Here is a 21,735-nt window from a genome sequence, read left to right on the forward strand (position 1 = left end):
TGTAAAGTATCTGGCACCTGACATTTCACTGGTGATTTCTTCTCGCTTGGGAATCTGGTAGTGTTCACGTTTTATGTTTGCATTTAAGTCCTTTGGATCCATGCATATTCTTAGATCATTGTTCTTTTTCTTTACACATACCATGGAGTTAACCCAGTCTGTTGGCTCTTCGACTTTCCTGATGACTCCTAGTGTGGTCATTCTGTCCAGTTCATTCTTGAGCCGGTCACGCAGGGGTGCTGGAACTCTTCGTGGAGCATGTACCACTGGCTGAGCATCCTCCTTTCGCTGGATCTTGTAAGTGAATGGTAGAACTCCAAATCCTTTGAACACATCCTGGAAATTATTCACTACAGAATCCACCGAGTCATCTGGTCTGCTTATGGCACAGTTTATACGGTAGACTCTCTTGACCAGTTCTAAGTCCTCACAAGCTTTGTCACCCAGTAGTGAATCAAGTCTTTCAGCCACAACTGAAAACATGAGATGATGCACTTTGTCTTTGACTGTCACTTTAAGTCTGCATACACCTAAGCTATCTATTTTCTGTCCATTATAGTCCTTCAGTAGTACTGACTTTTTCTGTATTTTGGGCTTTTCTTTCATATTGTTAATGTCACTCATACTGATTAAGTTTGCTTTTGCCCCAGTGTCTAGTTTCAAGGTAACTAATGCTCCATTTACCTGCAGTGGGATCATCCATTTGTCCTCTTTTACTGCATTAACTTTATGTTCAGCATTGTCCATTTCTGAGGGCTGCACATTTTCTGTATCCTTTTCTATATTGTCACATGACACCATTCCTACAAAAAATGTCCTCAATTACATTAACTCGTTGCCCTTTCTTAATTTTTACTTTTGACAAGCATTGTTTGGCAAAGTGATTCTTTCCATTACACTTTGTGCACATTTTTCCAAACGCTGGGCATTGTCTTAACTGGTGTTTGTAACCACAGCGTTTACAATTAAAAATTTCATCCTCCGATTGCTTTTCATTTCTGTTCTGCCCATGTTTCTTCCCCTTGTAGGACACAGCACCAACAGCAACATTATCACTCATTACAATCGCATCATTATTGAGTTCACTGAAAGTCTTCGCGTGCTTTCGAGCTAGCTCGCTGGCTTGGCATATTTTCACAGCATTTTCCAAATTTAGTTCGGTTTCTCTCAACAGACGTTCCCTGACTTTTTTTTATCATGAATACCAAACACAATCTGGTCACGAATCATGGATGCTTTGAGCTCGAGAAATTACATGTCTGTGCTTTCAGTTTCAGATCAGTCACAAAGCTATCAAAAGTCTCATTTTGCTGCTGTGTCCGAGAACGGAAGATGTATCTTTCATAGGTCTCATTCTTTTTGGGAGAGCAATGTGCATCAAATTTTTTTAGCACATCTTCTAATTTTTCTCTGTTCTCCTCTGGATTAAATACAAATGTATTAAATACCTCTATCGCCTGTGGGCCTGCAACCGTAAGCAGCAATGCTATCTTCCTTGTGTCTGGCTTCGTACCGAATCCGATGGCTGCAATGTAGAGTTCGAATTGTTGTTTAAAAGTCTGCCAATTGTAGTCGATATTTCCTGTGAGTTTCAAACGCTCTGGTGGCTTCAAATTCTCCATGTCGCTTTTCACAATTTTCAGCAGATCTTAACCCTCCTGGTACCATCTTATGTTCATTAATAAATAGACATTCTTATTATGAACACAGCTAGCTTTTGCTAGACACTTTATTGAGCACATGTGGACTAGGTACAGTATCTGTAGAGGCATCCATCTTGACTGCTGCCTTGTGGGTAGCCTAGTGCCTCATGGGTAATGTAGTCTTAATATACATACAGCTGGGTAGTGTAGTCTTATATACATACAGCTATATACAGCTCTACACAGCTCTACGGCTCCACCTAGTGTCCACTATAGAATGACATGTTATTGATCATTACACTCCTCTCTCTGTTTCTATCTTTCTCTGTATGTCTTCATTTCTTTCCACCAGACTGATACCTGGGATGGCAGGAATGACGTATGAGGAGAGATTGGGTTGATTAGGCTTATACTCGCTGGAGTTTAGAAGAATGAGAGGGGATCTCATTGAAACTTATAAAATTCTAACAGGACTAGACAGACTAGATGCAGGAAGAATGTTCCCGATGGCGGGGGAGTCCAGAACCAGGGGTCACAGTCTAAAGATAAGGGGTAAGCCATTTAGGACAGAGATGAAGAGGAATTTCTTCACCCAGAGAGTGGTGAACCACAGAAAGCAGTTGAGGTCAACTTATTAAATATATTCAAGAAGGAGTCAGATATATTTCTTAAGGCTAAAGGGATCAAGGGACATGGAGAGAAAGCAGGGACAGGGTACTGAATTTGGATGATCAGCCATGATCTCATTAAATGGCAGAACAGGCTCGAGGGGCTGAATGGCCTACTCCTGCTCCTATCTTCTATGTTTCTATGTCTGGTGATTTGTATCCTTCTCATGCACTTTTTCTCCTTTTCTCTTTGTATGCCTGTCTTTCCCACACACCCACCCTCTCCCTCTCCCCCGTCTTTCGGATGAGACGTTAAACAGAGGCCCCCGTCTGCTCTCAGGTGGACGTAAAAGATAGCCAATATTTATCCCTCAATCAACATCACTAAAACAGATTATCTGCTCGTTATCACGTTGCTGTTTGTGGGAGCTTGCCACTGGACATCCTAAAGCGCTTTACAGCCAATGAAGTATTTTTGAAGTGTAGTCACTGTTATAATGTGGAAAACGTGGCAGCCAATTTGCACACAGCAAACTCCCACAAACAGCAATGTGAAAATGACCAGATAATCTGTTTTTGTTATGTTGGTTAAGGGAGAATTATTGACCCAGGACACCGGGGATAACTCCCCTGCTCTTCTTCAAAATAGTGCCATGGGATCTTTTACGTCCACCTGAGAGGGCAGAGAGCACTGGAGTGTCAACCTAACTTTCTGTGCGCAAGTCCCTGGAGTGGGACTTGAACCCACAACCTTCTGACTCAGAGGCGAGGGTGCTACCCACTGAGCCACAGCTGACACTGATGGACCTAATGGCCTCGTTTGGCCCTGTAAAATGTGTGTTCTGTACCTGTTCAATTCTGATTTGTTGTCGCTTTATGAATTTGGGTTGATCAGCTCCAAGAAATCTTCATGAGAAGCCGAGTTACCAAACGTGCGACACAGAAAGTGTAATGATCTGAGTTTTTAAATATATTAAAAGAACTTGCATTTATAAAGCACCCTTCAGATCTTCAGTACATCCAAAAGCACTTCAAAGCAAAATGAATGACTTCTGAAGTGTAATCGCTGTTGTTGTGAACAAACAGCGGCTGATTTGCACACGTCAATGGGGATTTGGGACCCAGACTTTAGCAGCACTAAGGAGTAACCAGGAAGTACCTGATAATTTTATGTGAAAATTTTTAGTTCAGAAGAGCTTCCTTTCTCTTACCTTCTGCAGCTGAGATTAATGAAAGCCAGCACAGTGGCAGAATCAAATGTTGCTGTAAACAGTAATTGTTTTGGAATATTAAATATAAATGGAAGAAAGCACAGATGGTCTAATCATATCCTGCTTATCTATTCATCTCTGTCTCTCTCTTGAAGTGCAGTCTCTGTCTGAAAACTTTTTTTTTTTTAATTCATTTTTTAGTTCATTTGGAAAAATAAAGAAACGGAGAATCTTATTGCGCCATGAGAATATAATTTTGCACAGAGAAAACCTAAATACATTTACTGTAAACAGTCATTTTAAGTACCTTTCAATAAATCATTTTGAATAGCAAGTCTAAACAAACAGTGGTAGACGTACAATCCCTCTACACCTCCATCCCCCACCAGGATGGCCTGAGGGCTGAACTTGTTCTCACATTGAACAACTTCTCCTTTGACTCCACTCATTTCCTCCAAATCAATGCCTGCCTCTTTGTTCCAGTCCTACTTGGGTCCCCTCCCTCACCTCTTTTTCCGATACATTGATGACTGTATCGGTGCCATTTCCTGCTCTCGCCCTGAACTAGACAATTTCATTCACTTTGCCTCCAATTTCCACCCTTCCCTCACCTTCACATGGTCCATCTCTGACACTTCCCTTCCCTTCCTCAACTTCTCTGTCTCCATCTCTGGGGATAGGTTATTGACAAACATTCACTACAAGCCCACTGACTCCCACAGCTACCTGGACTACACTTCCTCTCACCCCGCCTCCTGTAAGGACTCTATTCCATTCTCCCAGTTTCTCGGTCTCTGCCGCATCTGCTCTGACGATGCCACCTTCCATACCAGTGCTTCTGACATGTTTTCCTTCTTCCTCAACCGAGGATTCCCCTCTACTGTGGTTGACATGGCCCTTGACCGCGTCCGTTCTATCTCCCGCACTTCTGCCCTCACCCCTGCCCCTCCCTCCCGGAACCACAATAGCGTTCCCCTTGTCCTCACCTTTCACCCCACCAGCCTCCACATTCAACGGATCATCCTTCGCCATCTCCAGCGTGATCCCACCACCAAACGCATCTTCCCCTCACCTCCCCTTTCAGCTTTCCGTAGGGACCGCTCCCTCCGTGACACCCTAGTCCACTCCTCTATCACCCCCAGCAAGCGCAGGAGATGCAACATATGCCCTTTTACCACCCCCCTTCCTACTGTCCAGGGCCCCAACACCCCTTCCAGGTGAAACAGCGATTTACTTGTACTTCTTGCAATTTAGTATACTGTATTCGCTGCTCACAATGTGGTCTCCTCTCCATTGGGGAGACCAAACGCAGATTGGGTGACCGCTTTGCGGAACACCTCCGTTCAGTCTGTAAGGGGGACCCCGAGCTTCCGGTCGCCTGTCACTTTAATTCACCGCTCCATTCCCACTCAGACCTCACCGTCCTCGGCCTCTTGCATTGTTCCACGGAAGCTCAGCGGAAGCTCGAGGAACAGCACCTCATCTTTCGATTAGGCACTTTACAGCCCTCTGGACTCAACATAGAGTTCAACAATTTCAGATCATAACCTCAGCCCCTATCATATATATATTTTTTATCCACACTTTTTGTTTGTGCCTTTTGTTCTTCTCCCACATGGCAGCTGTCTTTCATTCTGCCAGCGCAATTCACACTTCATCTAGAGCCATCCTTTGTTTCTTAACCTGTCCCATTACCGTCTCCTTTTGCCTTGAATATCTCTTAATGTCTCTTAACCTCTCCCGCCTTCTATCCTATCACAGACCTTCCCTTTTGTTCTTTCATCCCCTTCCCCCATTTCCCAGCCCCTAAACTTGCTTTAAAATCTGTTCCATTTCCTGCTTTTTTTCCAGTTCTGACGAAAGGTCTTCGACCTGAAACATTAACTCTGTTTCTCTCTCCACGGATGCTGCCTGACCTGCTGAGTTTTTCCAGCGCTTTCTGTTGTTATTTCAGATTTCCAGCATCCGCAGTATTTTGCTATTGTATTGTAGTGGTGTTGATCACACTATTAGTTTGTCTCAGAGACTGTCCCTTTGTATATTGTGAAAAATAAATTGGTTTTTCTGTGAATTTATCGTGAAAAACTTTAGTGCAACTTCTTTTGAAATAATTTGGGTAAAACCAATGAATAAATATTGTTGCAGAATGGCTAAATGAATAAGTGCACTTGGACTGAAAGAATCACACCAATGTAGCTGGGGTATTGTCAATAATGCATATGCTCAGACAATGGCATTTTGGCACTTGCAGACTCAGGTTTAGCTGTTAACTCCCTTCAGCTGACAGGGCAATAGCTCTGGGAATAATATAAATTCCAAGCTCAAGCTTTTGAGAGAGGCTGTGGACTGAATAAAACATAAATGAAGGTGCTCAAAGACACAAAATACAATTTTATAGGTAGGTTTAGTCTTGGATGTTGATAAAAATGGCCCCACAAATTTAGCAGTGGGACCAACACCTGTGCGGATTGGGCCTGTTCTACGCTCATAAATTTTTTTGATAGACAAAAAATATACAGGACCTAGCTGCAGCTAAATAATTCAGATTCACAGAGGTTCCCCATCCGTCCCCTTTACACTTTGGAGCTCAGAGGTGATTGACTCCTTGTTGGCTCAGTAAGTGTCTGGTGTGGTACTGAACCGTATGGGCTGGAAGATCCAGCTTCGATCTCCAACATCTGCTGTGTGAGCTGTGCTGGTATCCCACAATTGGGCTAGTGCCCTTGCACTAGAAGAGAATAAGTCAGCCTGGCTGCTTCATTCTAATCAGGATCTATTAACCCACTGCTGGAAGATGTGCATCTGTAGACTTTGGGTGTAAAATAGGATCAGATTTAACTGGAGTGTCCCCACCTGCCAACACTCACTGTCTGGCCTCACTTGTGAAGAATAGTTACTCAAACAAGGTACCAAGGGCACCAAGGAACCATCGCCCAGCATCATTCTGCACCTTCATCCTACATTCCTATATTACAACAGTGACTCCACTTCAAAAATACTCCATTGGTTGTAAAGCGTTTTGAGACATCCGGTGGTCGTGAAAGGCGCTATATAAATGCAAGTCTTTCTTTTTCATCCGACCCATGAGTTAACCTAATCATAACCTGTGAATCCAGCCACTGGATTGGATCAAGAAACTAGATTCTAAAATCGAAGTAAATCCAAGCAAGTTTATACAACCTTGCCAAAGAGGACTTGCTGAACTTTAACTGCGAGAAAGTTCTACCCACATAAAGACTGCAGAGCTGCCCCGGCGAGTGCGGAGAGGTTTGTCGGGGTGCAGAGGCTACCATGTGGGCTAAGGAGCTCATCCCATTTGTGCAGCCAAGTGATGCTGTTGCCTCTTGATGGCATGAATGCTCTTTCCCTAGCTACTGGGGAAGCTATGGTGACCAACAGTCACAAACAACGTTCCCTGTAAGGTGCGCTTTGTTCCGCGCGGCCTGTTCCTTTTAATGCGTGGTCCTTTTAAATTTCTGCACATGTGTGGTATTTACAATGTAAAAGCCGGTGGGTGGCCTGCGCAGGAGTTTTTAAGATTACTGCGTGGCCGGACGCGCGCCAGCCTCCAACAGACCTACGGAAAGAACACTGGTGATCACGTCATAGATCGGAAACTGCAGTGAATTTAAAATAGCTCAAATTTAAAATTCTCATCTTTGTTTTGTCAAATCCGTCCATGGCCTCACCCCTCCCCATCTCTGTAACCTCCTGCAGCCTTACAACCCTCCGGGATCTCTGCGCTCTTCCAATTCTGGCCTCTTGCACCATCCCCGATTTTCATCGCTGCACCACTGGCGCTGCGGCTGTGCCTTCAGCTGCTTAGGCCCTAAGCTCTGGAATTCTCTCCCTAAACTTCTCCACCTCTCTTCCTTTACGACTCTCCTTAAAACCTACCTCTTTGACCAAGCTTTTGGTCACCTGTCCTGTCCTAATACGTCCTTATGTGGTTTGGTATCGAATTTTGGGAAGGAAGGAAGGAAGAAGGAAGGAAGGAAGGAAGGAAGGGAGGGAGGGAGGGAAGGAAGGAAGGAAGGAAGGAAGGAAGGAAGGAAGGAAGGGAGGGAAGGAGGGAGGGAAGGAGGGAGGGAAGGAGGGAGGGAAGGAGGGAGGGAGGGAGGGAAGGAGGGAGGGAAGGAAGGAAGGAAGGAAGGAAGGAAGGAAGGAAGGAAGGAAGGAAGGAAGGAAGAAGGGAGGGAGGGAAGGAGGGAGGGAAGGAGGGAGGGAAGGAGGGAGGGAAGGAGGGAGGGAAGGAGGGAGGGAAGGAAGGAAGGAAGGAAGGAGGGAGGGAGGGAAGGAAGGAGGGAGGGAAGGAAGGAGGGAGGGAAGGAAGGAGGGAGGGAAGGAAGAAGGGAGGGAAGGAAGAAGGGAGGGAAGGAAGAAGGGAGGGAAGGAAGAAGGGAGGGAAGGAAGAAGGGAGGGAAGGAAGAAGGGAGGGAAGGAAGAAGGGAGGGAAGGAAGAAGGGAGGGAAGGAAGGAAGAAGGGAGGGAAGGAAGGAAGGGAGGGAGGGAGGGAGGGAAGGAAGGAAGGAAGGAAGCGAAGGAAGGAAGAAGGGAGGGAAGGAAGAAGGGAGGGAAGGAAGAAGGGAGGGAAGGAAGAAGGGAGGGAAGAAGGGAGGGAAGGAAGGAAGGGAGGGAGGGAAGGAAGGAAGAAGGGAGGGAAGGAAGAAGGGAGGGAAGGAAGAAGGGAGGGAAGGAAGAAGGGAGGGAAGGAAGAAGGGAGGGAAGGAAGAAGGGAGGGAAGGAAGGAAGGAAGGAAGGGAGGGAGGGAAGGAAGGAAGAAGGGAGGGAAGGAAGGAAGAAGGGAGGGAAGGAAGAAGGGAGGGAAGGAAGAAGGGATGGAAGGAAGAAGGGATGGAAGGAAGAAGGGATGGAAGGAAGAAGGGATGGAAGGAAGAAGGGAGGGAAGAAGGGAGGGAAGGAAGGAAGGAAGGAAGGGAGGGAGGGAGGGAAGGAAGGAAGGAAGGAAGCGAAGGAAGGAAGAAGGGAGGGAAGGAAGGAAGAAGGGAGGGAAGGAAGGAGGGAGGGAAGGAGGGAGGGAAGAAGGGAGGGAAGAAGGGAGGGAAGAAGGGAGGGAAGAAGGGAGGGAAGAAGGGAGGGAAGAAGGGAGGGAAGAAGGGAGGAAGGAAGGAAGGAAGGAAGGGAGGGAGGGAGGGAAGGAAGGAAGGAAGGAAGCGAAGGAAGGAAGAAGGGAGGGAAGGAAGGAAGAAGGGAGGGAAGGAAGGAGGGAGGGAAGGAGGGAGGGAAGGAGGGAGGGAAGAAGGGAGGGAAGAAGGGAGGGAAGAAGGGAGGAAGGAAGGAAGGAAGGAAGGGAGGGAGGGAGGGAAGGAAGGAAGGAAGGAAGCGAAGGAAGGAAGAAGGGAGGGAAGGAAGGAAGAAGGGAGGGAGGGAAGGAGGGAGGGAAGAAGGGAGGGAAGAAGGGAGGGAAGAAGGGAGGGAAGAAGGGAGGGAAGAAGGGAGGGAAGAAGGGAGGGAAGGAGGGAGGGAAGGAGGGAGGGAAGGAGGGAGGGAAGGAGGGAGGGAAGGAGGGAGGGAAGGAGGGAAGGACGGAGGGAAGGAAAGGGAGAGAAGGAAGGAAAGAAAGGAGGGAAGAAAGGGAGGAGGGAAGAAAGGGAGGAGGGAAGAAAGGGAGGAGGGAAGAAAGGGAGGAGGGAAGAAAGGGAGGAGGGAAGGAAAGTCTTGCATTTATATAGCGCCTTTCGTGACCTCAGGACATCTAAGTGTTTTACAGCCAATGAAGTACTTTTGAAGTGTCGTCACTGTTGTAATGTAGGGAACGCGACAGCCAATTTGCGCACAGCAAGCTCCCACAAACAGCAATGTGATAATGACCAGATAATCTTTTTTTTTTTTTTTTTTTTAAAAAGAGATGTTGATTGGGGGATAAATGTTGGCCAGGATACTGGGGATAACTCCCCTACTCTTCATCAAGATAGTCCATGGGATCTTTTACGTCCACCTGAGAGAGCAGACAGGGCCTCGGTTTAACGTCTCATCCGAAAGACGGCACCTCAGACAGTGCAGCACTCCCTCAGTATTGCACTGCAGGATCAGCCAAGTCTCTGGAGCGAGACGTGAACCCACAACCAGACTCAGAGGCGAGAGTGCTACCCACTGAGCCACTGGCTGATTCTACGTTAAAGGTGCTATATAAATTCAAGTTGTTGATGTTGAATAAATGTCATGGGTCTCTGCCTCAGGATTGGGACACTAAAGCGCAAGTGCCTAAAGGTAGCCAGTATTGGTGTTCTAATTATTTCCTGCTGTAGAATCATCACCATTGCCAGCTCTATGAAGCAAATTTCAAATACCCCAATGCACGTTAGCCCTGCAGAATGCTGCAGAGGAAATTGATAACCTGTGCTAAATGACATTCAAGAAGAGGTTTTGCAAAATATCTCAATAGGATTTGGGAGCTATTTGCATACCGGTCTCAATGTCCCAGACGTAAACTGCTCCATCATCGCATCCTACCACAAGGAGGTCTTCTGCTGGGCGCCATTTTATTATCTTCACAGGGGAGAGATGTTTCCTTGCATGCATCAGGCATGTTCGACATTGAAGACTCAACAATGCTACAGAGTTATCATTTGCTAAACAGCAAATACTCTGGTGTGTCTCTGGCTAATGGAAGAAAATGAGTGACGTGTTTAGTTCTTCACTGAATGCATGTCAAAAAGAGTCAAACATTCCTATCTTACATCTGGGGGGTGTAAAGGAGCATTATATTGTACATTATTTGGGCCCAGAACATGAGAGTTGCCACCTTTTGACGGGTGCAAACCTGAACAAGCAGTCGCAGAGGTGAGGTCCTAGCTTCAGTTCACACGTTATCTCCATCAGCAATGAAAATCCACAGAAACCCTTAATAAACACCTCCTCCAGGGCCGACAACACACACGTTTTTGTAAAAAACCTCTGCGGTTTTCTCCCTCGCTCAAGATGTTGCCCCCTTGGTTAGGTGTGGTTCCAAGGACAGCAGTAATCCTCCAATACCTTGCGCCCAAGTGACCGAATCTTCATGCGAGTCCTGACAGTACATGCTGTAGGCTTCTCACCATCACAACGGAGTCCGATCCTGTCCAACGACACACACATCCAGCAAGGGCAGCTGGATAACAACTAGAAGCAGGGACCCTGCTGCTTTTCCTTTCCCCGCCCCAGATGTGGTGCTGCCAATTATAGCTCCCCTGTCATGCCGTGACTGAAATCATGTACAGAAAATGAAATAGCGGCTTCCTTATGTCATAATAAAAATGAATCTGTAATTGCCACAGCTTGCTAATGTAGAGAGGGGGAAGATAGGGAAATGATTATGGCTCTCGCAAACATGAAGGTGGGCCCTGTGCAGAATCCTGCTCTGGGACACAGAGCTTCAGCTATGTTAGGCACTGTGCCAGCAAATATGTTGATGTGCTTTTCAACGAGTATATCTAGCTAAGAAATGATTGTAAACACACCATTACTGCACACATTACGTCCATTTAGAACCTATTAAAATGTTAAATACAGTAATAAAAATGTTTAGTACATAACATTTTTATATCAACATCAATATCATGATTTTATCATCACTAAATCAATGGTTTATTATTGTCCCAATATGTCATAATGCAGGCAAGTCCTCAGTGCATGAACATTTATTTACTTTCGCTTCATCAGTACTTACACTGCAGTCTTCTGGGCATACTGACAGGTTCAGAACTGGGCCTGCATGCAGCACGAATTTGTGCAGAACCTCTCCTTTGAACATATTCCACCAGATCACACTTGAATCCTCGTCTCCGGAGACCAACCAGCTGGGGTCAAAGGTTGCAGATTTATTGCAGGGGTGGAGGAGACAGGTGACTCTACCACAGTGGCCCACCAGAATCCTGTGGGGTAACCAGGCTGAAAGAACAAATTTCTTTTAATCTTATAATTGGTTTTTCAACATTTGAAACAAAGCTCTTTCTGTACCATAGCAGACAGACACTACGCAGACATCTCACCTGAGCACTACAGGTCAAAATCTTAAAAATGAAGGGGAGGGAAAGATCACCTTGTTTTTTTTAACGAGGTGAAATCTAAGTGGCATTACTATATTCACAATTTCTGAGGGAATTTTTTCAGTAATGTTACTATAGGTTGCAAGCTACAAATAACATCCAAGTATCCACTTTATAGCTCCCTCCAGCAACAAACATGTGCAGGCTGCAAACATAAATCCCTTTGTTCTTGACAACAGGAAGAAAATTCATTTAACAGATCCCATGGCACACGCAAGGGTAAAAAAAAAATCACTGTTAGCATTGTTAAATTAGGTTAACACCTTGTGCCCCCCAATTGTGTTTTTTATTCATTCTTGGGATATAGGCATCGCTGGTAAGGCCAGCATTTTATGCCCATCTCTACTTGCCCTTGAGAAGGTGGTGATGGACCTTCTTGAACTGATACAGTCAATGTGGTGAAGGTACTCCCACAATGTCGTTAGGTAGGCAGTTTCAGAATTCTGACCCAGCGACAATGAAGGAATGGCTATGTATGTCCAAGACGGGATGGTCTGTGACTTGGAGGGAAACTTGGAGTGAGGGGGAGGTTCCTAGAGAGCAAATAATAAAAATGACAACAGAGAAGGTCATAGACTTAGGTAGCAGTGGGGAAATTAAAAACCAGAGTGCGTCAGGAAGGGGCAGAAGGTATGGAGTAAAAGGTAAAGTAATAAAAAGGGCAAAAGCAGGAACTAAGTGTCACAAAACATATTTGAAAGTTCTCTATCTGAATGCACGTAGCATTCGTAACAAAATAGACGAGTTAATGGCACAAATAACTACATATGGGTATGATCTTGTGGCCATTACAGAAACATGGCTGCAGGGTGACAATGCCTGGGAATTAAACATACCAGGTTATTTAACGATCAGGAAGGACAGACAGGAAGGAAGGGGAGGTGGGGTGGCTATGTTAATAAAGGAAGGAATCACTGTAATACAGAGAAATGATATTGGGTCAAAAGATCAGGATAATGAAACAGTTTGGGTGGAGGTAAGGAATAATAAGGGGAAAAAAACACTAGTGGGCGTAGTCTATAGGCCTCCGAACAGTTGCAACTCTGTTGGACGGAGTATCAATCAGGAAATAGTTGAGGCTTGTAATAAGGGAGCATCTATAATTTTGGGGGATTTTAACTATCATATTAATTGGACAAATCAAATTGGGCAGGGCTGTCTTGAGGATGAGTTCATTGAGTGTATTAGGGATGGGTTTCTTGAGCAGTATGTAACTGAACCGACCAGGGGGCAAGCAACCTTAGATCTGGTCCTGTGTAACGAGACAGGATTAATTAAAAATGTCCTAGTAAAGGATCCCCTTGGAATGAGTGACCATAACATGGTTGAATTCCATATTCAATTAGAGGGTGAGAAGGTTGGATCTCAAACAAGTGTGCTAAGCTTGAATAAAGGAGACTATGAAGGTATGAGAGCAGAATTGAGTAGAGTGGATTGGGAAAATAGATTAAAGGGTAAGACGATACATGATCAGTGGTGTACATTTAAGGAGTTATTTTACAACTTCCAAAAAAAGTATATTCCACTGAGAAGAAAAGGGTGTAAAAGAAAAGACAGCCATCCATGGCTAAGTAAAGAAATTAAGGATAGTATTCGACTAAAAACAAGGGCATATAAGGTAGCCAAATCTAGTGGGAGGATCGAGGATTGGGGAAACTTTAAAAGACAGCAAAAAATAACAAAAAGATTGATTAAGAAAGGGAAGATAGATTATGAAAGTAAATTAGCAAAAAATATAAAAACAGATAGTAAGAGTTTTTATAGTTATATAAAAAGAAAAAGGGTGGCTAAAGTAAATGTTGGTCCCTTAGAGGATGAGACCGGGAAATTAATGGTGGGAAATATGGAGATGGCAAAAACACTGAATGAATATTTTGTATCAGTCTTTACAGTAGAAGACACGAAAAATATCCCAACACTGGACAAACAGGGGGCTATAGGGGGGGGGGAGGAGCTAGACACGATCAAAATCACTAAGGAAGTGGTACTCGGTAAAATAATGGGACTCAAGGTGGATAAATCACCTGGACCTGATGGCTTACATCCTAGGGTCTTGAGGGAAGTGGCGGTAGGGATTGTGGATGCATTGGTAATAATTTTCCAAAACTCCCTGGACTCGGCAAAGGTCCCGGCAGACTGGAAAACTGCTAATGTAACGCCCTTATTTAAAAAGGGCAGTAGACAGAAGGCTGGAAACTATAGACCGGTTAGCCTAACATCTGTGGTAGGTAAAATATTGGAGTCCATTATTAAGTAGTCAGTAACAGGACATTTGGATAATCATAATTTAATAGGACAACGTCAGCATGGTTTTATGAAGGGGAAGTCATGTTTGACAAATTTGCTGGAGTTCTTTGAGGAAGTAACATATAGGGTGGATAAAGGGGAACCAGTGGCCGTAGTGTATTTAGACTTCCAAAAGGCATTTGACAAGGTGCCACACAAAAGATTGTTACTTAAGATAAAAAATCACGGGATTGGGGGTAATATTCTGGCATGGATAGAGGGTTGGCTATCTAACAGAAGGCAGAGAGTTGGGATAAATGGTTCATTCTCGGACTGGCAATCAGTAACTAGTGGTGTTCCACAGGGGTCAGTGCTGGGTCCCCAACTCTTTACAATCTATATTAACGATTTGGAGGAGGGGACCGAGTGTAACATATCAAAGTTTGCAGATGATACTAAGATGGGAGGGAAAGTAGTGAGTGAGGAGGAAATAAAAAACCTGCAAGGGGACATAGACAGGCTAAGTAAGTGGGCAGAGATTTGGCAGATGGAATACAATACTGGAAAGTGTGAGGTTATGCACTTTGGCAGGAAAAATCGTAGAGCAAGTTATTATCTTAATGGCAAGAAACTGGAAAGTACTGAAGTACAAAGGGATCTGGGGGTCCTGGTGCACGAAACTCAAAAGGTTAGTATGCAGGTGCAGCAAGTGATTAAGAAGGCCAATGGAATGTTGACTTTCATTGCTAGGGGGATAGAATATAAAAATAGGGAGGTATTGCTTCAGTTGTACAAGGTATTGGTGAGACCGCACCTGGAATACTGCATACAGTTTTGGTGTCCATACTTAAGAAAAGACATACTTGCTCTCGAGTCAGTACAAAGAAGGTTCACTCGGTTAATCCCGGGGATGAGGGGATGGACATATGAGGAGAGGTTGAGTAGATTGGGACTCTACTCATTGGAGTTCAGAAGAATGAAAGGCGATCTTATTGAAACATATAAGATTGTGAAGGGGTTGGATCGGGTGGATGCGGGGAGGATGTTCCCGATGATGGGTGAAATTAGAACTAGGGGGCATAGTCTTAGAATAAGGGGCTGCTCTTTCAAAACTGAGATGAGGAGGAACTACTTCACTCAGAGGGTGGTAGGTCCATGGAATATGCTGCCCCAAAAAGCTGTAGAAGCTACATCATTACATAAATTTAAAACAGAAATAGACAGTTTCCTAGAAGTGAAGGGAATTAAGGGTTACGGGGAGCGGGCAGGAATTTGGACATGAGTCTAGGTTCGGATCGGACATGGCCCTGTGGGTAGCGGAGCGGGCCCAGGGGCCGTGTAGCCTGATCCTGCTCCTATTTCGTGTGTCTAATTCTGTTAGATTCAGGAGATGGTTCTGTGATAGTAGATTGGCGGTTAGGATCAGATCAGCCATGATCTTATTGAATGGCGGAGCAGGCTCGAGGGGCCGATTGGCCTACTCCTGCTCCTATTTCTTATGTTCTTATGATGGTGTTCCTATATATCTGCTGCCTTTGTCCTTCTAGGAGGTGGAGCTGATTTGGGGATCCACTTACTGCAGAATATCAAGCCTCTGACCTGGTCTAGTAAACACGGCATTTATGTGGCTGGTCCAGTTGAGTTTCAAGTCAATAGTGACCCCCCAGGATATTGACGGTGGGGGACCCGGCAATGGGAATGCCATTGAATGTCAAGGGGTGGTGGTTAGGCTTGTTCTGGCCACTTATCAGCCCAAACCTGGATTTTGTTCATTCCGAATGGAGCTGAATACTGTGCAATCATCAGCGGACAACCCCACTTCTGACTTTATGATGGAGGGAAGGTCATTGATAAAGCAGCTGAAGATAGTTGCATCAAAGACACTGCCTTGAGAAACTCCTGCAGAGATGTCCTGAGGCTGAGGTGGCCTCTGATAACCACAACCATGACGATCTTCGTTTTTGCCAGTAATATAACTCCAGCCACTGGAGAATTTTCCCATTGATCCCCTTTTACTTCAGTTTTACGAGGGCTTCTTGGTCCCACACTCGGTCGAATGCTGCCTTGATGTCAAGGGCAGTCACTTTCACCTCACCTCTGGAATTCAGCTTGAATCCATGTTTGAACCACGGCTGAAATGAGTGATCCCTATGCCCGATGAAGCTACTGACATTCTGGCCCATCTAAAACCTAGCTCACAGACTGAAACCCTTTTCACACTATCCAAAACCACCCAGAGAGTTACATGTTTCAATGGTATCCCCCAGCCAAACTACTGCAGCAGCAATGTCGATGTCATCTCCAGTTTCCACATGGCCCTCCTCCATGTCTGACTCCCTTTTCTCCTCAGAGAAATTTGCAATTTTCCACCTCTCCTTTAAAGCCTTAGTCATCTACTAACCTTGTCAAGAAACTTGCATGAGTGAATCAGAAAGAATATATCTGCCCATCAGGCAATCATGTTGAAGACATTTAAACTAAGGTTTAAAATATGATTGAAACAAAAAAATACAGAAGTGACAAGGGAATGATTAAACATAAGTGATACAGCAATTTCAAATGCCGAAAATGCTATTGCATCACTGGCCCAGATTTTGCGGTCAATGGCGAAGGAGCAGCGCTCGCCATTCACCTCGGAAACAGCTGCCCAAAAAGTTTTTGCGGGCTTTAGAGTGCAGACCTCCTCTTTTCCAGCATCAGTTTGAATTTGGCGCCCTCTACAGGGGATCTGTGGCATCTGTGAGCAGGTTAAGCAGCAGGGAGGCTGCACAACCAATCAGATTGAAGAATCCTCACAGGCAGCAAAGCAGGAAGTAAAAAACAGGAAATATAAATTACATTTAAATCATTGTACAGACAGCAAGATAAAGATTGGAACATACACTGGGATTAAGGGAGAAATTAAATAGAAAAACATAAAAACTTAATATATATTTAAATTTCTTTAAAAAATCTGCAAGATTAATTTTCTTCTAAGGGAATGAGACACCACACTTGTAAAATTAATTTTTCAGGGCCAGAGAGGTTGTTCAGCAGTAATTATGACTTACAACACCATTAAAAACTCAGTTACTCCTGATTTCAGAACCGGAGTCATAAATTAAAATGTTTTATCAAAAGATCCTGCTTAAATACACTTAAGTATTGCTACATCAATGTTTCAGCAAGGAGGAAAGATGCAAATAAGAACAGAATAAACTGAAGTGCTATATAATTCTTTCACTATACAGATGAACTGTTAAGAGCAGCTCCCCATTTTAAATGAAAAGATTTAAGTGACGGCGTTCCCCTGCCTCACTCAGGTCGAGAAAGAGATATCACTATTTATTTATTTACAGTGAACTGATGAAAACATACATTATCTTTGAGGATATTTCTTAGACTTCATTCCAAATTCTTTCACTGGAGATGTACATCACCCCAGGGTTCCCAACCCTCCCGGGATGACTGAGAGTTTCCCAGAATCAGGGGTTCCTCCCCCACCGAGCACTGCCTCCAGTAGCCCGGGAACTCAATGTTTTAAGTTTCTTGCTCACCCATGCTCCCCACCCAATCCCTCCCCCACCCCCGACACTCTGTGACATCACCGGCTGGTGTTAGAGAAGCCTCCGGCTCGGAGTAATTGGTGAGGGGGCTGGGGAGTCAGGAATCGGGGTTGTCGGCATTTGGAGAGTCTCGGCAATCAAGGCGGGGGCTCTGAAATGGGAGCAATTCCTAAAATGGGAGGGTCTTTGAAATGGGGGGGGGGATTTCTCGGTTTCCTCGCTCCCCACCCTCGGTATCCCCTCTTTCCCGCTCATGGTGGCCTCTTGGTTCTTGGAACTTGTTGGACAACAGCTGCTGGCGCGAAACCACGAGCAAAAATACTCAACTCCAGGGAAGCCAACCTCTATACAGTAAATGCAGTAAGAGTCATGTGATCGGATGTCATGTGATCAGGTGTCATGTGGTCAGGTGCACGTGGTCAGAATATCACGTCGTCAAACCTCCAGGAATGCCTCCAACTCTACATTCCCCGCCACTCACATCAAAGTAACCTCTGACTCACGTTAATACAGGAGATCTGCTACATATATAACAATACAAAGGCATTGCATGGTATATTGCTCCTGAAGTTATAAAATTGTGTGTCCTCCAAGTCTTGTCTTGTCTTGTGCTTAGCACACACCATTATACTGCAGATGTCGCAATGTGTTACAGATGTAAAACAATCTTAAAAGGGAAAGAAAATCAGACACTTCATCCTGGAGCCTGGAATTTACAAGAAATTGACCTGAGGAGTTTCTAAATGACAGTATCCTGGATTCCTATGGGGAGCAATTAATCAGCAACCTTAAAGGGATAGGCCGGGTTAGCATTAAACATCATAACTGTGCTCCTGACCTCAGACTACCCATTAACAATGCCACAGGATATCTGTTAGTTATAGAAAATACATGAATTTACACCTGCATTAAATAGCACACACAGGAATTTGACACAAATGTGTTAACCAGCGTGCTAAAAATACCACACCTGAGAAATTTCAACCTGTAAGGGTTTTACTCCTGACTGGCAGTACAGATTGGCGATGAAGAGCCTATGATGCAGGTTTACAGGTTGTAAACTGTCCTAGGCCCAACCATCTTCAGCTGCTTCATCAATGACCTGCCCTCCATCATAAGGTCAGAAGTGGGGATATATGCTGATGGCTGCATAGTGTTCAGTGCCATTCGCAACTCCTCAGATAATGAAGCAGTCCATGCCCGCATGCAGCAATACCTGGACAACATTCAGGCTTGGGCTGGTAAGTGGCAGGTAACATTCATGCCATACAAGTGCCAGGCAATTACTATTTCCAACAAGCGAGCATCTAACCACTGCCCCTTGACATTCAACGGCATTACCATCGCCGAATCCCCCATCATCAACATCCTGGGGGTCACCTCCTGACTCCCAAAGCCTTTCCACCATCTACAAGGCACAAAACAGGAGTGTGATGGAATACTCTCCACTTGCCTAGATGAGTGCAGCTCCAACAACACTCAAGAGGCTCAACACCATCCAAGGCAAAGCAGCCCGCTTGATTGGCACCCCATCCAGCACCCTAAACATTCACTCCCTTCACCACCGGCGCACCGTGGCTGCAGTGTGTACCATCTACAAGATGCACTACAGCAACTTGCCAAGGCTTCTTCAGCAGCACCTCCCAAACCCACGACCTCTACCACCTAGAAGGACAAGGGCAGCAGGCGCATGGGAACACCACCACCTCCAAGTTCCCCTCCAAGTCAGATACCATCCTGAATTGGAATTATATCGTTGTTCCTTCATCGTCGCTGGGTCAAAATCCTGGCACTCCCTCCCGAACAGCACTGTGGGAGTACCTTCACCACACGGACTGCAGCGGTTCAAGGCGGCAGCTCACCACCACCTTCTCAAGGGCAACTAGGGATGGGCAATAAATGCTGGCCTTGCCAGAGACACCCACATCCCATGAACGAATAAAAAAAAAGTACAGTAGGATGAGCTGGTGGAGATCAATGGAGCTGATTAGTTAACTGAAAGATTTAAAGTAAACCATGCCATTACTTCCACGTCTGCACACAGAATAGTGTTCTTCAAATCATCGCTTATTAATATCAATTTTGTTATCAAGTGAAATGTGTCCTGCTACATAACTCAATATTAAGTAATCTACTTCAGAACAATTTACAGCAACAAAGTATATTTAGCTTTGGTGAGATCCAAGGTAATTGATGCCATTATCAATGTTCTGAAGTTAGAAATTGGTTATGCTCTCCCAGGAAGTCGATAGAAGCCTCTGTTTGATCTTTAAAACTTTTAGCTTATTAAAGTATGTGATAAATTTTGAGAGCGAGTTACAAATGAACACAGATCAAATTTAGAAAGTACATTTCAAAATTCTTCACTGTTCACCTCAGAATAAACAGCATGCTCTGAATCGCCAACTGCACGTCACGTTTTCCCTTCATTACTTATTAAAAACATAAATTATTTCCTCAGCAGAGTATATATCTAAAAGTAAATCAGGTCAGCTATCTTAACCGTAATAAAACTGACACAATTACATCCAAGCATCAATTATAATCTACATAGAGGGGTTGAAATTCCTCTCTTGGCTATATTTTAACAACTGATTAACGCATTCAGGTCGAATTCATGTTTGTGGGATTTAATCATCAAAACCCCTTAGCTAACAAAACGTTAACCAATAGACACAGGAAATTTGACCTGAATGCATTAACCGGCATAATAAAAATAGCACTCGGAGGAATTTCACCTGCTGAGTATACAAAAGATAGGTATGCGTTTTAAGATTTCCTTTCAATGTACAAATAATGATGATAATTTAAGTTTCAGTGTTTGCTACCTCTAATGGAAAATAAAACTGGAGCTAATCTGTTTATCTGAGAGTTAGTTCCCCCAACAGACAGAATGATAATTTTTGAGTAGTTCTGAGCAATAACTAATGACACTCCCTAGTGACGATTGCAAAACGAGGCTGACATTTTCTAATATTATTAGATCGGTCACGTTACACCTACTGCTGATTAAACTCTACTCTGTAAATCTCCATTGGATAGCCTCTATTTTCTTGCTTCAGTTATTGATCTTACTATTAATGTCTAGTTTGTATCGCTTTCCTAGCAAAACAAGCAATGTCACAGTTAACTATACAGAAGATGTTGGAGTCAAATATAGAGGGGAAGCCCCATTGCCTGCACTCCTATCACCTGCCTTTCTGAGTAACTGTCAGGGGTGTCACAGGACACAGCCTTGTGCGAGACAATGCCTCGTCAGACAAACCCTTTTGTTTTGTATTTCTATGTAAATAAAACTACATAAAGTTTATTTTGTTATTTATGTATATGCCGTTTTTACCCATGGCCAGGACATTGCTGCCCTATTGCAATTAAATGCCAATTTCCATTATCCACCAGAGATGGAGGGACGTGGGGCGAAGGGATGGGGGGTGAGGAGGGAGGTGCGGGGAAATAATCAAGGTTCCAGGTATTAAACTTGCAGCTACAAGGGTCTTAAAACCAAATGCAGTCGACTTTCAGCCAAAACAATAGGTAGGATAAATGGATACATTACCTGGGAAATTTGGATTTTTGGACAACCCAAAAATAGTTTAAAATCTGAAATATATGGAACAAAACAGGTACCTTTTAACAAAGAATGTTCCACCAGAAGTTGAGCTCGAGCAGCATGCAAACCGAGGGTAATTATAATCCGGCCGTTTTCACATCCACAAACCAGTTTATCGAGATTAGGAATATAGACACTGGCAGTGATCAAACCAGTCTGGATTCCATTGGGGAGTACACCAAGCTGGTCTGTTATTTCTTCCGTCATGGTCTTGTGCTGTTCAAATGCTCCTTGAAGACTCAACGTTGCAGCTATCTGAATCTCTGAAAGTAGTATACAAGATAGGTGCAGATAAAGGACCGTCAGTCCACCTGATCTCCAGAGTACCAACTCTTCCCAATATAGGTTTTAGCTGTTTCTTAAATAAATCCAACATATGCAAGTTGCAACCATAAATAACAACAACAACAACTTGTATTTAATGTAGTAAAACGTCCCAAGGTGCTGCACAGGAGTATTAAGATAAAAAATTTGACACCGAGCCACATAAGGATAAGTTAGGGCAGTTGACCAAAAGCTTGGTCAAAGAGGTAGGTTTTAAGGAGCATCTTAAAGGAGGAAAGAGAGGTAGCGAGGCGGAGAGGTTTAGGCAGGGAATTCCAGAGCTTAGGGCCTAGGCAACAGAAGGCACGGCCACCAAAGGTTGAGCGATTATAATCAGGGATCCTCAAGAGGGCAGAATTAGAGGAGCGCAGATATCTCGGGGGGTTGTGGGGCTGGAGGAGATTACAGAGATAGGGAGGGGCGAGGCCATGGAGGGATTTGAAAACAAGGATGAGAATTTTGAAATCGAGGCGCTGCTGTGCAGTTAGCTGCCTTCAGCCAAAACAAGTCTCAACATTAT

General features: G+C 44.4%; 1 protein-coding gene across 2 annotated transcripts in view; it reads right to left on the reverse strand.

Annotated features, from left to right (window-relative positions):
- Positions 1-21,735, reverse strand: part of LOC147100054 (WD repeat-containing protein 72-like) — a 281,840-nt gene that overhangs the window by 189,992 nt on the left and 70,113 nt on the right. For both annotated transcript variants that reach the window (XM_085968672.1, XM_085968671.1), the window contains exons 11-13: positions 20,909-21,154; positions 11,132-11,352; positions 9,891-10,086 (exon numbers count right to left, since the gene is read on the reverse strand). In XM_085968672.1, the coding sequence (XP_085824798.1) occupies positions 9,891-10,086; positions 11,132-11,352; positions 20,909-21,154 (663 nt within the window). The remainder of the gene's footprint in view (positions 1-9,890; positions 10,087-11,131; positions 11,353-20,908; positions 21,155-21,735) is intronic.

Source organism: Somniosus microcephalus, chromosome 27 (genome assembly GCF_052327205.1).
Source record: "Somniosus microcephalus isolate GS21.2 chromosome 27, FLI_Smic_1.0, whole genome shotgun sequence".
Classification (NCBI taxonomy): Eukaryota; Metazoa; Chordata; class Chondrichthyes; order Squaliformes; family Somniosidae; genus Somniosus; species Somniosus microcephalus.